The sequence below is a fragment of the Theropithecus gelada genome, chromosome 19, assembly GCF_003255815.1.
Source record: "Theropithecus gelada isolate Dixy chromosome 19, Tgel_1.0, whole genome shotgun sequence".
In the NCBI taxonomy this organism is placed as follows: domain Eukaryota; kingdom Metazoa; phylum Chordata; class Mammalia; order Primates; family Cercopithecidae; genus Theropithecus; species Theropithecus gelada.
This window is the reverse complement of record NC_037687.1, coordinates 1,783,684-1,798,590: the sequence shown is the minus strand read 5'-3', so window position 1 is coordinate 1,798,590 and position 14,907 is coordinate 1,783,684. Positions and strand designations below refer to the sequence as shown.

Here is a 14,907-nt window from a genome sequence, read left to right as displayed (position 1 = left end):
TTTTTTTTTTGAGACGGAGTCTCGCTCTGTCGCCCAGGCTGGAGTGCAGTGGCGCGATCTCGGCTCACTGCAAGCTCCACCTCCCGGGTTCACGCCATTCTCCTGCCTCAGCCTCCCGAGTAGCTGGGACTACAGGCGCCCACAACCGCGCCCGGCTAATTTTTTGTATTTTTAGTAGAGACGGGGTTTCACCGTGGTCTCGATCTCCTGACCTTGTGATCCGCCCGCCTCGGCCTCCCAAAGTGCTGGGATTACAGGCGTGAGCCACCGCGCCCGGCCGTTTTTTGTATTTTTTAGTAGAGACGTGGTTTCACCGTGGTCTCGATCTCCTGACCTTGTGATCCGCCAGCCTCGGCCTCCCAAAGTGCTGGGATTACAGGCTTGAGCCACCGCGCCCGGCGCCCAGATAATTTTTGTATTTTTAGTAGAGATGGGGCTTCAACGGCCAGGCACGGTGGCCTCCTGGCTTCAGGGAATCCTCCCACCTCGGCCTCCCAAAATGCTGGGGTTACAGACATGAGCCACGGCACCCACTATTTCTGGGACGACTGGGACAGAGGCTTGACCACAAAGAGTCTCCAGGGAGGAGGAAGGAAGGGATGGGTGTCCTTCTAAGACGTTTGGGTGTTTACAGCGTGCGTTTACCTTTTACCAGGTGGCCTTGGATTGGTGGGCCACTCTGTGGGCTTATCCTCCTCCCCTTGGATGGTGTCTCCCTGTGTCCCTGTTGGGGGCTGTCGTTACAGGGGGAGCTGGGCTCTGTGTTGCGGTCCAGCCCTGGTCCTCCCTCGCTCACAGCGGGAAGGGGCTGCAGGGATTGGGAGGGGGAAGGGGGCTGGGGACAGGCCTCTTCCGGCCCTGATGCTGAAAGAATTCACAAGGGGCCGGGCGCAGTGGCTCAAGCCTGTAATCCCAGCACTTTGGGAGGCCGAGACGGGCGGATCACGAGGTCAGGAGATTGAGACCATCCTGGTTAACACAGTGAAACTCCATCTCTACTAAAAAAATACAAAAAAACTAGCGGGGCGAGGTGGCGGGCGCCTGTACTCCCAGCTACTCGGGAGGCTGAGGCAGGAGAATGGCGTAAACCCGGGAGGCAGAGCTTGCAGTGAGCCGAGATCTGGCCACTGCATTCCAGCCTGGGCGACAGAGCGAGACTCCGTCTCAAAAAAAAAAAAAGAATTCACAAGGACCTAGGAAGAAGCCTGGACTTGTTTTGACCTTTGGACCTCAGGAGAACCTCAGCGGAGGCTGGGAGTCTCGCGGGAGACAGCAGAGGCAGGGGGACGCTGGGGTAGCTCTTGACAGTCCCAGGGAGACCCAGGCAACTGAGTCCTGGGCAGGGGAGCCAGAGGTCCAACAACAACGGAAAATCAGAAAATGAGGCAAAGCAGCCAGGTGTGGTGGTGCACGCCTGTAATCCCAGCACTTCAGGAGGCCGAGGCTGGCAGATCACTTGAGGTCAGGAGTTCGAGACCAACCTGGCCAACATGGTGAAACGCCATCTCTACTAAAAGTACAAAAATTGCCGGGCGCGGTGGCTCAAGCCTGTAATCCCAGCACTTTGGGAGGCCGAGACGGGCGGATCACGAGGTCAGGAGATCCAGACCATCCTGGCTAACACGGTGAAACCCCGTCTCTACTAAAAATACAAAAAACTAGCCGGGCAAGGTGGCGGGCGCTTGTAGTCCCAGCTACTCGGGAGGCTGAGGCAGGAGAATGGCGTAAACCCAGGAGGCGGAGCTTGCAGTGAGCTGAGATCTGGCCACTGCACTCCAGCCTGGGCGACAGAGCGAGACTCCGCCTCAAAAAAAAAAAAAAAAAAAAGTACAAAAATTAGCTGGGTGCGGTGGCGGGTGCCTGTTATCCCAGCTACTTGGGAGGCTGAGGCAGAATAATTGCTTGAATCTGGGAGGTGGAAGTTGCAGTGAGCTGAGATCATGCCATTGTACTCCAGCCTGGGTGACAGAATAAGATTCTGTCTCAAAACAACAACAACAAAAAAAAAAAAAAAAAAAAAAGAAGAAGAATGAAAGAAAATGAGGCAAAGAAACCCTGGGCTGTCTCTAAGTCTCCAGTCTTTGGAGCCTGAATCCTTCCCTGGCAGCTCTGTCCTGAATTTGAGGTATGAGGCCCTGGGGGCAGGATTGGCCCAAGAACCTCAGGCTTATCTCAGCACAGTGGAGCTAAGATCACAGTCCCTGGGATGGAGCTGGGGCTGCAGCTACCTGCAGGCTGGAGAAGCATTTTGAGCTGGAAAAGGCACGAAAGCTGGGGGAAAGGCACGTGCAAGAGGGCGAAGGCCTGAAAAGCTAGGCTTCCCACCAATTCATACTCACACTTCCAGGCTGGGCCCTTTTGGTGTCTGCAGCCCTTTTTGTCCCTGTCCCTGTCACCTCCTTAGAAATGCCTGCCCCGACCACGCTCTGAAATTCTCCAGTAACCTTCTTCCATTTTCTTTTCTTTTTTTGAGATGGAGTCTTGCTCTGTCGCTCAGGCTGGAGTGCAGTGGTGTGGAGTAGCTGACATTACAGGTGCACGCCACAACAGCCGGCTAATTTTTGTATTTTTAGTAGAGACGGTATTTCACCATGTTGGCCAGGCTGGTCTCTCGAATTCCTAACTTCAGGTGATCTGCCTGCCTCGTTCTCCCGAAGTGCTGAGATTATAGGCGTGAGCCACCAGGCCCTGCCATAATGCAATTTTTTTTTTGTTTTTTGAGACAGAGTCTTGCTCTGTCGCCCAGGCTGGAGTGCAGTGGCGCTATCTCAGCTCACTTCAAGCTCTGCCTCCCAGGTTCACACCATTATCCTGCCTCAGCCTCCCGAGTAGCTGGGACTACAGGCACCCGCCACCACGCATGGCTGATTTTTGTATTTTTAGTAGAGACACGGTTTCACTGTGTTAGCCAGGATGGTCTCGATCTGCTGACTTTGTGATCCGCCTGCCTCGGCCTCCCAAAGTGCTGGGATTATAGGCGTGAGCAACTGTGCCCAGGCCATAATGCAATTTTTTTAAAGAGATAGGATCTTGCTCTCTTGCCCAGGCTGGAATGCAGTGGAGTGATCATAATGTTATTTATTTATTTTTTTGAGACAGAGTCTTCTTGCTGTGTCACCTGGGCTAGAGTGCAGTGGCATGATCTCAGTTCGCTGAAACCTTCGCCTCCTGGGTTCAAGTGATTCTCCTGCCTCAGCCTCCGGACTAGCTGGGACTACAGGTGCACACCACCATGCCCCGCTAGTATTTGTATTTTTAGTAGAGACAGGGTTTCACCATGTTGGTCAGGCTGGTCTCAAACTCCTGACTTCAGGTGATCCACCTGCCTCAGCCTCCCAAAGTGCTGGGATTACAGGCATGAGCCACTGTGCCCGGCCTAATGTAATATTTTAAAAACTCATGCAAAAGAATTGCTGATGAGCAATATATAAAGGCTTTAAATAAGCTGGGCATGGTGGCTTGTGCCTGTAGTCCTAGGTACTCAGGAGGCTGAAGTGGGAGGTTCACTTGATCCTGGGAGGACGAGGCTGCAGTGAGCTAGGATGGCACCCCTGCACTCCAGTCTGGGTGACACAGTGGACTCCATGTTGAAAAAAAAGATGCCGGGCGCGTGGCTCACGCCTGTGATCCCAGCACTTTGGGAGGCTGAGGCGGGAGGATCACCTGGGGTCAGGAGTTGGAGGCCAGACTGGCCAATATGGGGAAACCTCCTCTCTACTAAAAATACAAAAATTAGCCGGGCGTGGTGGCGGGAATCCGTAATCCCAGCTACTCGGGAGGCTGAGGCAGGAGAATTGGTTGAACCCAGGAGGCAGAGGTTGCAGTGAGCTCAGATTGCGCCATTGTACTCCAGCCTGGGCGACAGAGCGAGACTCCGTCTCAGAAATAAAAATATTTTAAAACATTTCTAAATGTTGATGTCTGAGTTTTTTTGGCGTCCCTATAAATTTTGTTTTCCAGGCGAGAACTTCATTGGCCTCAAGCTATTCCGAGTCCCCAAGTGAATGAAACCTGAGTTTGGCTCCGCCCACAGACCAGCAGACCACGCCCGTCGATCTATCAGCCCCGCCCCCTGAGACCAGGCCCCGCCCCCGGAACGCTAGTCCCGCGGTCGCTCTGTTCCTGCAGCCCCTCGCGCTCTCCTGCGCGTCACTTCCGGGGCGGTGGCGAGAACGAGGCTCACTTCCGCCCGCGGGGGAGCTGCGGCGGTGGCGGCGCAGGAGGCCGGGCCGGGGCGCGGAGGGACCGACGGACGCACGGGCGGACGGCCGGGAGCCATGGAGCGCGGCCCTGGGGCCCCGGGGCGCGGGCCGAGGTGGTGAGTGCCGGGCAGGGGCGGGCGCGGCCGCGCGGGGTGGCCTCGGTCCCGGCCGCGGCCGTTTGGGGACCCTGGCCGGGCCGCGAGGGCCTGGCAGCCCAGTTGGACGCCCCCGATTCCCCTGCAGTCCCAGGGCTGCCGCGGGTCCTGCCCGAGGAGCCCGGAGCAGGGGCAGGGACCGCGGGTGAGCGTCTGTGATTGGGAAAGCCTTGTCCCCATCCATTCAGCTCTCCGACGTGGGTTGCGCTCCCACCCTCCTGCGGACGCGGCCCCTGCCTTCGGGGATCGCCCTTCCGAGCCGTGGACTCCGTTCTTTTACCCCGAAACTGCCCCCAGCCCTACAACCGCTTCGTCCTCTGGGCCCCCCTGGCAGCTCCCAGGGGCCCTGCCGAGCCCCGCTTCCCAAGCAGCTCCCAGTTGCTGTTTCTCTTGTCAGGCGTCTTCCTGCCGCCTTGACTCCTGGGCAGGCTTCCCGGCCTCCGCTCGCGTCCGTTCTCTGGGATGCAGCCCTTCTCCTGTGTTGTCCATCCACTGCTCGGGACTTCTCCGTGGCCCCGCCATTTCTCCCAAGATGAAGTGCAAACTCCGCAGCAGGGCTCTCGGGGGCGCGACCTCACCCGTCCCAGACTCTCTCTTGGGACCCATCTGCTCACTTCTTCCTCCCAGGGTCTGCTCTAGCCAGGAGTCTGCTCTGTCACCTCTGAGGTTTTGCCCCTGCTTGTCCCTCTGTCCCATCCCCTGTCACCTGGCCCGTTTATCTGCCCTGTGATATGGCCGCACCTCCCCCCAGGCGGGATTCCCACCCTGACTGGTTGAGTGAGGTGCCGTCATCGTCTCCCATATGTAGGTCATCTTCCAGTATTTTGGCTGCTTGGTTGCTTACTGGTCCTCAGAACACCTCTAGCTCGCAGAGGGGTGCCCAGTTATGTGCTTGGGAACGGAATTGGTGGGATTCAGGGTGTCAAGGGTGTGTGCTCAGTCAGTGAAGCGTCCGGGTTTGCACTGCGCTGTCCATGCCCATTAATGACACTAGGGAGGTTCCAGGTACCTGTGGCTGGAGAGGAGAGAAGATTAGACTTTCCCTTCCCTGTCAAAGCTGTCGGACCTTGGGGATTCTTTTCCTCCTGTGTTTCCTCCCTAATTCTTTGCTGCTTACCACCTGCCCATTCCTTTAGTGAGTGGCAGGTCATGGTCCTGCTCTCATGGAGTTTCTGGTTTGGGGGTGGGGGGAGATCTGGCCGAATGTGTGAAAAATACAAGCTGTGGAAAGAGCGTATGAGGGGTCCTGTCCCAGCTTTGAGGACTCTGAGAGCGTTGTTGGCAGCAAGGTGCAAAGGTTGGTTGGGATGGGCAAGGCTATTTAGTGAGGTTGGGGAAGGGAGTTCCCGGCAGGGGAGCAGAGGCAGGAAGGAGCAATGTGGCTTGTGTTAGGAGAGCCAGGGGTGGCAGGGTGTGAGATGAGTGAGTCTGGAGAGGTTGGCCTGAGCCGGAATGCAGACCTGGCAGTCTGTGGGGAGGACTTTGATCTCTATCCAGAGAATAATGGGAGGCCCCCAGGACACCCCAAGAGGGAAGTGCCACCATTGCATTTGTGTCTTGAACAATTGTTTGGCTGTTGGGGGAGAATGTCCTGGAGCAGGTGATCAGCAAGGAGCGAGGCTGTTGCTGTAGCTCTGGTGAAAGGTGATGGAGGCGGGGACCGGGCGGTGGCTGATGGGAGACAGGCAGAGCCACTGGGCTGGTGATGGACCGGCTCAGATCCGGTGGGTGGAAGGAGGTGTCAAGGATAGCATCTTTGTTTCTGGCATGGTTAATGGGGCCCTGGCCACCTCGGTGTGCCCCTTGGTCTCTGGGGTCTCCAGGGGCCTGCTTCTGCCCACTGGGCTCTCAGGACCCAGCTGCATGATGCCACCTAAACTGCAGGGCCCTCTAAGCCCCCGGCACCAGCAGGGCAGCACCGATAGGGCCCGGACCTCTTTGAGAATATGTTGAAAAGCTGACATCAACCTCAATGCTGTGGATATTGGGCCTGATCATTCTTTGGGGTGGGTCTGTCCTGGGCACTGCAGCGTGCTAAACAGCCTCCACCCAGTCCCCAGTGGCGACACCCAAAACTGTCTCCAGACATTGACAGGTGTCCCCGGGGGGAAGATTTGCCTCTATCTGAGAAGCAGAACCAGCATGACAGTCTGCCTCCCCCCTGAGAAGTGCTTGCCTGTGAGATTTGCCTGGGAGTCTGGGGGACGCTGTGATGCCATCCTTGCCCCACCCTGGCTTTCAGAGCTCTCTCCTCTCCTCCTTGTGTGCCCGTGAGGCCGGCTCACACAGGTCTTGAGGGAGCAGGTGTGTTTCTGGGCCTGAGGCTGCTCCTTGGTGGTGAGGGTGTCCCCACGAGCCGTGTCTGTGGCGCCTGCAGCCGCCTGCGTGTCCATCTGTGTCCACATCTGCCTTTGAGCCTCATCTTCCTGGCCCCACGGTTTTCTCGTGCTGTGACCCAAAAGCCCAGCGTTCCAGGGTGTTCTGCTGCTGAAATTGAGTTGTGAGCGTGTCTCCCTCCTCGCTCCCGTCTGAAGGAGAAGCGTGGTCGGTAGATAGACGCCTCAGACCTTTGTGTTTTTTTCACGTCTGTCTGTTGGCAGCTCCTTACACTATTGTGCTTGCTTTAGCAACTTAGCTGTTGTCAACTTAATGCGTTTCATGATGTTCTGCAGCAAGGAAGAAGGTCCGAGTTTCCACTCTGAATCAGGCGCCTTCGCTCCCCTCCCACCTCCCTTGACTTCCTGTGGGGTATGTGGTGTCTGCGCCTATAGATGAGGACACTGAGGCCTCAGGAGGGCAAGTGACTTGCCCAAGGTCACGGAACCCTAAATCAGCTCTGGAGAAGGACCCCGTGACCCTAGCCCGCCTCCCCTGCCCCTCAGCAGGCCTGGCCCCAGCACAGAGAAGAGCCATTGTCGCCGCTCTCAGGGCCCTGGGAGCCTGGGATGTATCCTGCCTTTGTTTCTAGAGCCTTTGTTTGTTGTATTTCCTCTGTCTCCAGACATCGCAGGCCGGTGGGGCCTAGCCCCTGTGCGCGCTCACGTAGCGGGGCCTGTTCAGGTCCCTCGTCGGTCCCTTGAGTCCGAGCTCTGTCCTTGCCTCAGCGGCCCATCACCCGTAGGGTGGCAGAGATGGGCTGGGGAGGGAGTGGGCAGCAGTGTGGACCGAGTCCTGGTGCATGGGGTTTCCCTGGTGCTGGAGCCCACGTTTGGGGGGTGGGTGGGGCTGGGGTCATATCCCCTGCGTGCCCTGCATGCCCAGGCTGTGCTCACATGGCAAGAGGTGGTGATCGCCAGCTGAGGGAGGGTGGGGGGTCCTTCATCCCGTGGAGAGGAGGCTGAATTGGGGTTCTCTGAGCTGTAGGGTGCAGTGCCTGACAGGCCGCAGGGAGGGCTGAGGGGATGGGATGGACAGGCCCCGGGCCCATGCCGCCCCCTGGCACGGGTGGATGCCCCACCTACCGGGGGTGCCCAGCTGGACCGTGGCACCCCCAAAGGACCCCACATGCCACTGTTCCCCGCAGGGCTTCCCACGGCACGACATGGAGACCTGTGGTCGCGAGGCTCCCTGGGGCTCGGCTTGGACCGCGATGGGGCTGGGCCCTGGCCTCCTAACGGGGCTCCTGTCTGGGGCGGTAGCTGGGGGGGGCGCCCTCCCCCCTGCCCGCAACTCGGAGCACCCCCACCCCTCCCCTGCTGGGCCAGGCCGGGTGGCGTTGTTGGCGGGGGCCCTGGTGGAGGCCCGGCCCGGGCGGCGCCCGCCATGAACGGGCTGTCGCTGAGTGAGCTCTGCTGCCTCTTCTGCTGCCCGCCCTGCCCCGGCCGCATCGCTGCCAAGCTCGCCTTCCTGCCGCCGGAGGCCACCTACTCCCTGGTGCCTGAACCCGAGTCAGGGCCTGGTGGGGCCGGGGCCGCCCCCTTGGGGACCCTGCGGGCCTCCTTGGGTGCACCCGGGCGCTGGAAGCTGCACCTGACGGAGCGTGCCGACTTCCAGTACAGCCAGCGCGAGCTGGACACCATCGAGGTCTTCCCCACCAAGAGCGCCCGCGGCAACCGTGTCTCCTGCATGTATGTTCGCTGCGTGCCTGGTGCCAGGTAAGCAGCTGTGGCCGCGCCCGGGCTGGGTCACCCTGTTCTTGGGGCTCCCGTTTCTGCCCCGGGTGCTTGGTGTGGTTGGTGGTGCCCCAGAGGGCCTGAGCCTGCTGTGAAGGGCCATCCAGCTGGCATGGGTGGTGTCCCCGGCCGGGCTGGCCTCATCCCTCCAGCGATTTCCTCTCGCAGACAAGGATACCAGGCTCAGGGAGGCCATCCCCAGCTGGCATAGTTGGGCAGGCCGGGTGACTCCAGCGACCCAGCCCCTGGTGGTTGCCTGCTGGGGTGGGGCACAGGGGCCGCCCTGACCTACATCCACCTTGCCAGGTGGGGTTCTGACCAGATCTGAGTCCAGAGGGCGAGCCTTTACCTTCTGGCTGGGCTGGGCAGGGTCCTGGGGGAACTGGAGGAAGCAGTCCATGGTAGGGCCAGCCTGGCCGCCTGCTCCTGGCACCACCTGGGGCAGCTCCCGTGCTGGGAAGCAGACAGGCCTTGCAGCACGGCCTCGGGGCTTGGGCAGGGTGGCGGGGCAGGAGGGGCTGCGTGAATGTGAGCAGGGATTGGGCGCATTTGCTTGTTGGGGGCAGGAGTGGGGTCCAGTTGTTCCCAACAGTGAGGGCACCATTCTGTGAGGGGAGGGCAGATAGCCCTGCCAGCAGCAGCACGGTCTTCCCTGGGAAGGTCCTGAAAGGTGGGCCTGTGTGCTCCATCCCCGGGGGTCCCGGCCCTTCCAGGAGGAAGGGCTCCAGGGCAGCGAGACCTGCAGCATCCGGGCACACACTGCGCGTCTGCCCAGAGAGAGGATGTGACCAATGGTCCCAGTGTCCCGCTTCACAGATGGGAGTCCTGAGGCTCCCTGGCTGGCCTCTCTGCAGCCCAGGCTGCCTGTACCCCTGCCGGCTCTCCTGTTCTCTCCCCATGGGGACCCCCCGGAGATGGAGCTGTGCTGTCGTAGCCTCCCCTGTCCATTCGCTGGCTTCGGGCCCCCTTGGGAGGGGAGTAAACAAGGCGCTGGGCATGGCTGGCCACCGGGGTGGGCTGTCAGTACGCGTCCTCCTGCCCTGCAGCTGGGCGCTGGGAATGAGGATGTGAACGGCCCTTCCCGGCCTGCCCCAGGTACACGGTCCTCTTCTCGCACGGCAACGCTGTGGACCTGGGCCAGATGAGCAGCTTCTACATTGGCCTGGGCTCCCGCCTCCATTGCAACATCTTCTCCTATGACTACTCCGGCTATGGTGCCAGCTCGGGCAGGCCGTCCGAGAGGAACCTCTATGCTGACATTGATGCCGCCTGGCAGGCCCTGCGCACCAGGTGAGGGCAGCCCTGGAGGCAGCTCAGCCTGGGCACACGCGAGAGGGGACTGGGCCGGGAGGGCGGGCTTCCCTGGGAGGAAGGTGGGTGGCCCTGCAGCAGGGGAGCCACAGTGGACGCACAGGGCCAGAGAGCCAGACAGGCGAGCTCGGGTGTGTGGGTGCCGCCTCCACGTGGCCGAGGTGTGGCCAGGCGGTCTTCCCACACCCTGGCCTGTGGAGCCAGGCTTCCTGGGAGCCCCTGGCCTGAAGATGGGAAGGGGGTGAGCTTGTCACAGGGGCGTGGATGCCACCTGGCGGGAGGGGTTCATGGTGTTTGGGGGTCTGCACATGTGGCTGGGAGCCCATCGGCTGAGGCAGCACTTGGGGCCAGGTGCGGCGAGGCTGCTGCATCCAGGTCCCAAGGCGTGGCCCATAAGGCCCTGTGGCTGTGGGGCTCGGCCGTCCCAAGGCAGGGTCAAGGTCTGGGCCAGCCTTGATTCCAGATCCAGCCCTCCTGGCTATCCAGGTCCCCAGCCCTGCGCTTGCCTGGGCTCTTCACCGGTGTTTGAACACTGCCCGGGCTGGTGCTGCTTTGGATGAGGAGACCCGGGTGGGCCTCTGGAGGCCTTTCCTGCTCACCGCCCACTGGGGCTGTCTCGTCCTGGCCCTGCCCAGCCCACTGGTCTGACCCGCTCCCGCAGGGACCAGGCGCAGCTCTGAGAAGTCAGAGGCCCTGGGGAGGTGGGGTCCTCATTGCCTTGGCGATATCCCGGGCAGTCCCTGCTGTGGGCCTGGGAGCTGGGTACCCTGGCACCACCCTGGCTCTGGGGGCCTCCCGGCAGTGTGAGGCACTGACACCGACCACCGCTTCATGCGGCTTCCTCGGCCCCTCCTGTCTACTGCCCGTGGCGCTGGCAGAGTCACACCTGCCATGGCCAGCTCTAAGCTCTGTCTGCTGGGCCATCTGTCCTGCTGCCGCTTTGTCCTGCAGGAACTTAGGCCCAGAGCTGTGAGGGGGAGGCCAGAGTGTGCCCAGGGCCTCCACTGGGGATGTGTTCTGTTGTTTGAGTGGTGACATCCAGGTGGCAGCTGGGGTCTCCTGCGTGGAGCAGGTGACGGCTGGGCTGACTCAGCACACTACTGGCCATGGCTGCTAGGGAGCAGGCCAGGGAGGCTGGGGCAGAGCTGGGGCCGCAGGCACAAGTCAGGCAGCACCCTTTGGGGCATGGGTGAGTGCTGAGCTGGAGTACTGCCAGGAGACTGGGGTTCCAGGCCAGGGACAGGGACAGGCTTGCTGGTGGAGTCCGAATGCCAGGCAGACGGGACGCACACCTGCCCATGCTCCTGCCTCGCAGGAGGGCAGCTGCCTGGAATCAGAGCCTGGAGCGTGTTGGGGGGAGAGTTGTGGGGTCCCGGCATGGGCAGGGTGGCAGGCGGGTCCCGCATGGTTGGGACTGGGCACGAGGAGGCCTTGGAACTGGTGCTGGATCAGCTGGGCCAGGGGCCGCACACCAGTGACCTGGGGGTGGGGGTGGCCCTGGGTGGGAGCTGGTGGTGCTGAGGTGGCCGAGGACTTGTCCACTCCCAAGGGAAGGTGCTGGTGGGCAGAGGTGCCACCCCCGCAGCCACCACCCTTGATGCTGACCTGGGTTGCACTGGCACCTCACTGGGTGTGGGGACTCTCAGAGTCCAAAATTGGGTGGAGACATCTGGGGACACAGCTGCCTGAATTCCTCATGGCCAAGGGGGTGGGCAAGGGCTGCAGGGAGGAAGAGTATCCCCTGTCCGGGCCAGTGCACTAGGAACGGCTTTCTAACCCGGGCAGGAAAGCGTGAAACATTCAGGATATGGGGGGCACACACTTCCCAGTGTGCGCCTAGGGGTGACCAGGAGGAGGAGAGGCGCCAGGGCCTCCCCTACCCCAGCCCCAGGGTCACTCCGTAGGCGGGATCCCTGCAGATCCTGGCGAGGAAACGCCAGTAAATGGCAGCGCCAGGGAATGGGGCGGGGCCGCTGGCTCCGCCCACCACTGCGGTGATTGGGGGCTGGGGGAGGCCCTCGGGACTGGTGTGGAGCGTGGGCCTGACCCACTGACTTGGCTGAGCGGGGAGACTGGAGGGTCGCATCCGGAGCTGGGCCCGGGGACGCCCGCCAGTGGGAAGGGTGCGCGCGCGTCGGAGGCCGCGGCTGACCCTGCTCCGGCGCCGCCAGGTACGGCATCAGCCCGGACAGCATCATCCTGTACGGGCAGAGCATCGGCACGGTGCCCACCGTGGACCTGGCCTCGCGCTACGAGTGCGCCGCGGTGGTGCTGCACTCACCGCTCACCTCGGGCATGCGCGTCGCCTTCCCCGACACCAAGAAGACCTACTGCTTCGACGCCTTCCCCAAGTGAGCGGGCCGGGGCTGGGACGGGGGCGGGGCGGGGCCCGGACTGGGCGTGAGGTCTCACCCGCCCCACGCCCGTCCCGCAGCATCGAGAAGGTGTCCAAGATCACGTCGCCCGTGCTCATCATCCACGGCACGGAGGACGAGGTGATCGACTTCTCGCACGGGCTGGCCCTCTACGAGCGCTGCCCCAAGGCCGTGGAGCCGCTGTGGGTGGAGGGCGCCGGGCACAACGACATCGAGCTCTACAGCCAGTACCTGGAGCGCCTGCGCCGCTTCATCTCCCAGGAGCTGCCCAGCCAGCGCGCCTAGCGGCGGCCGGGGCCCCAACCGGCCGGACCTCAGCAATAAGGCGGCCCCTGGACCTCACCCCGCGCCGGCCCCCCAGGGGCTGCATGTGGACCCCGGGCGGCCCAGGGGACCCCGCCCCGATCCAGGGGCCGTGGACGATGTACAGGCAACAGAGCTACGCACTCCTTTCCTTTTGGAAGCAAGAAGAAAATACGTGAAAACGGAAATTAAAGATTTAAAATTTTAGGACTGCTCTCCTTCCTTTCATGGCTCTGCTCACTCTCTCGAGGGCTCAGCGGGCTCGAAAGGGGGCCGGGGTTCCCAGGTTTCGCCCCTGAGTCCCCAGGAAAGATTGGCACGGACCGCCGTATGAGTTTTATCCTCTGTGGAAGCGGGGTGGGTCTCGGTCTAGTCCGGGGGGCCCTTAGGGAGCTGGTTGCCTGGGTGGTGATGGGTCGGCGCAGCATTTGAGCCCAGGACCCCTGCCTACCTCCTGCGGAGGCTGGTGAGCTCTGCTGGGTGGGCGCGATGAGGACGCCAGGCGTGGGGGCCCTGCTGTCATCGCGGGACCGCCCCCTCGACAGCTTCCCATCAGTCGTACTGCAGAGAGGCCAGGACAGGGCACTCTGGGTCCTGAGGTGCCGCGCTTGACGGACCCCAGAGCTCGGGCAAGCAGGCCGCTTCCTTTGTAGATGGCGAAGCTGGGGTCCAGCAGAGGGCGGTGACAGGTGCTTGGGCCCCAAGGGTCTCCTCTGGAAGAGGGAGCCGACCCTGGAGCTGGGGTCACGAGAAGAGTTCCTACGACCTCTAGGGCAGAAGCCCTAGGACTGGGAGGACTCGGGAACCGGTGGCCTGTCGTCCACCTTACGATTGGGCAGGGTTCAGCCTGTGTCGCGCGACCAGGCGGTGGCGAGGCCGGGACCCCAAGCTGCCTCCAAGTAGCTCTAGTCCGCGGCTCCTTTAAGAGAGGGCGGTGCTTCAGCCTGGGCGAGAGAAGGGCGCCGCGTCACCTGCGGGGCCGCGTCACTGACGGAAGCGGAAGTGGCGGCGCGCGTGCGGAAGTAGAGATGGCGGCGGTGGCTGGCGTCAGGCTGTGGACAAAGAGGCGGTCTCGGTGGTAAGTGACGGCTGCTGGGACCCAGCCAGGGACCCGTCCGCTTCGGCCCTGCCCGTTTCCGGCCCCTCCCACGCCTTCCCTCGGCCTAGAGTTCCTCGTGGGCGCGTGGAGGCCGCCGCGGGGTCGGTGCTGTGGGGCAGCGCCCGCCGTTTCATGGGAAGCGGTGCGACCGGACGTTCGAAAGGAAACCTCGCTAGAGCAGGGAATGCCTGGGCTCCTGGCTGCCCACGGGGCCTTTGCACGGCCTAGACTTTGCGACCGCAGTGGCCTCCTTCTGTCCCCGGTCGTGCGCCGCGCCCCCCAGCGCGGCTCACGTTTCGGAACACGTCTGACTTTCATGCCTTCCGAAGAGCCTCCCCGCATCCCGTGCCCCCTGCTCGCTGCTGCCGCTGACCCTTGGGCGTTGCGCTCGTCCAGAGCGTGTTGTCTTCTGATGCCGTCAGAACCTAAGCTCCCTGCGAGCTGGGACTCCGCCGTGTCCTCATTGCCGCCAGTGCAAAGCAACTGCTTGCCAGAGAACAAAAGTGTGTTCAGGTGCACAGGGTAGAAAATTCAAGGAGCCTGAAAGGGTGTTTGGTGAAGACTTGATGTGTTTTTCCCAGTCCTAACCTCCGAGGCCCAGTTCTCCTCCCCTGGGGCAGAGAGAAACCCGTTTCTTACGTGTCAACAGAGAAAGTCTATGCAGGAACATGTACATGCGTTTCTGCAAAAGGTCAGTTTCTTTACTTGAGGTCCTTATACTTAATGTAGCTTAGGGGGCGCCCATACGTTCAGATACAGGTGGGATTAACACGAAAACGGAGTTTTATAGCTCCAGAATTTATCCCCTTTCCTGTGGAAATTTAGGGTCTTTACTTTTATAACGGACAATGCTAACTTGACTATTCCTTGTACAAACCCTTTTTTGCCCAAGTCGGACTATTTTCTTAGGTCCTTGGTGCAGAAGTGCTAGGGGCTTTATTTAGGCCCCTAAAGGGGTGGTACCAAATTGCCCTCCCCAACCAGCATGTAAGAGGGGGCCAGCGACACCTTGCCCAAGCTGGATTTTGTAGACCTGGTAGGCGTGAGATAGTGTTTCACTGTAGCTTTAGTTGTATTTCCTGTAAGTATAATGAAACATCGTAATGCTCCTGTCACGTCTATTTTACGTTGATGATTGTTACCACTGATAATCATTTCGAGATTGGAAAATATGTTTATTATAAACGTTTGACTATTTAAAAGCCATTTGTATTTTATCTTTTTGGCTCATTTTTGTGTTGGGTGGATGGTGGTGGTTTCTAGGTGCACTTCACAGATTAAGGAAATTCACCTTTTGTCTAGTAGAAGTGTTTGTTTTTTCTATCTGTCATTAGGTCTTTGACTTTGTGT

The 14,907-nt window shown here is 60.8% G+C and overlaps 1 protein-coding gene across 1 annotated transcript; it reads left to right on the top strand.

Moving 5' to 3' along the window:
* Positions 1-4,134: 4,134 nt before the first annotated feature.
* On the top strand, positions 4,135-12,665 carry ABHD17A (abhydrolase domain containing 17A). Its single transcript, XM_025367089.1, has 5 exons — positions 4,135-4,318; positions 7,881-8,451; positions 9,565-9,759; positions 11,952-12,131; positions 12,215-12,665. Exons 2-5 carry the CDS (start codon positions 8,120-8,122, stop codon positions 12,438-12,440), a joined length of 933 nt encoding a protein of 310 aa, XP_025222874.1. The 5' UTR covers positions 4,135-4,318; positions 7,881-8,119; the 3' UTR covers positions 12,441-12,665.
* The last annotated feature ends 2,242 nt before the right edge of the window (positions 12,666-14,907 follow it).

Bases quoted from the DNA above. Each gene is read 5' to 3' on its own strand.
- ABHD17A (XM_025367089.1), top strand. From the start codon at position 8,120: ATGAACGGGCTGTCGCTGAGTGAGCTCTGCTGCCTCTTCTGCTGCCCG. The intron at 9,760-11,951 runs GTGAGGGCAGCC...CGGCGCCGCCAG, and splicing joins TGGCAGGCCCTGCGCACCAG to GTACGGCATCAGCCCGGACA. The intron at 12,132-12,214 runs GTGAGCGGGCCG...CCCGTCCCGCAG, and splicing joins TGCTTCGACGCCTTCCCCAA to CATCGAGAAGGTGTCCAAGA.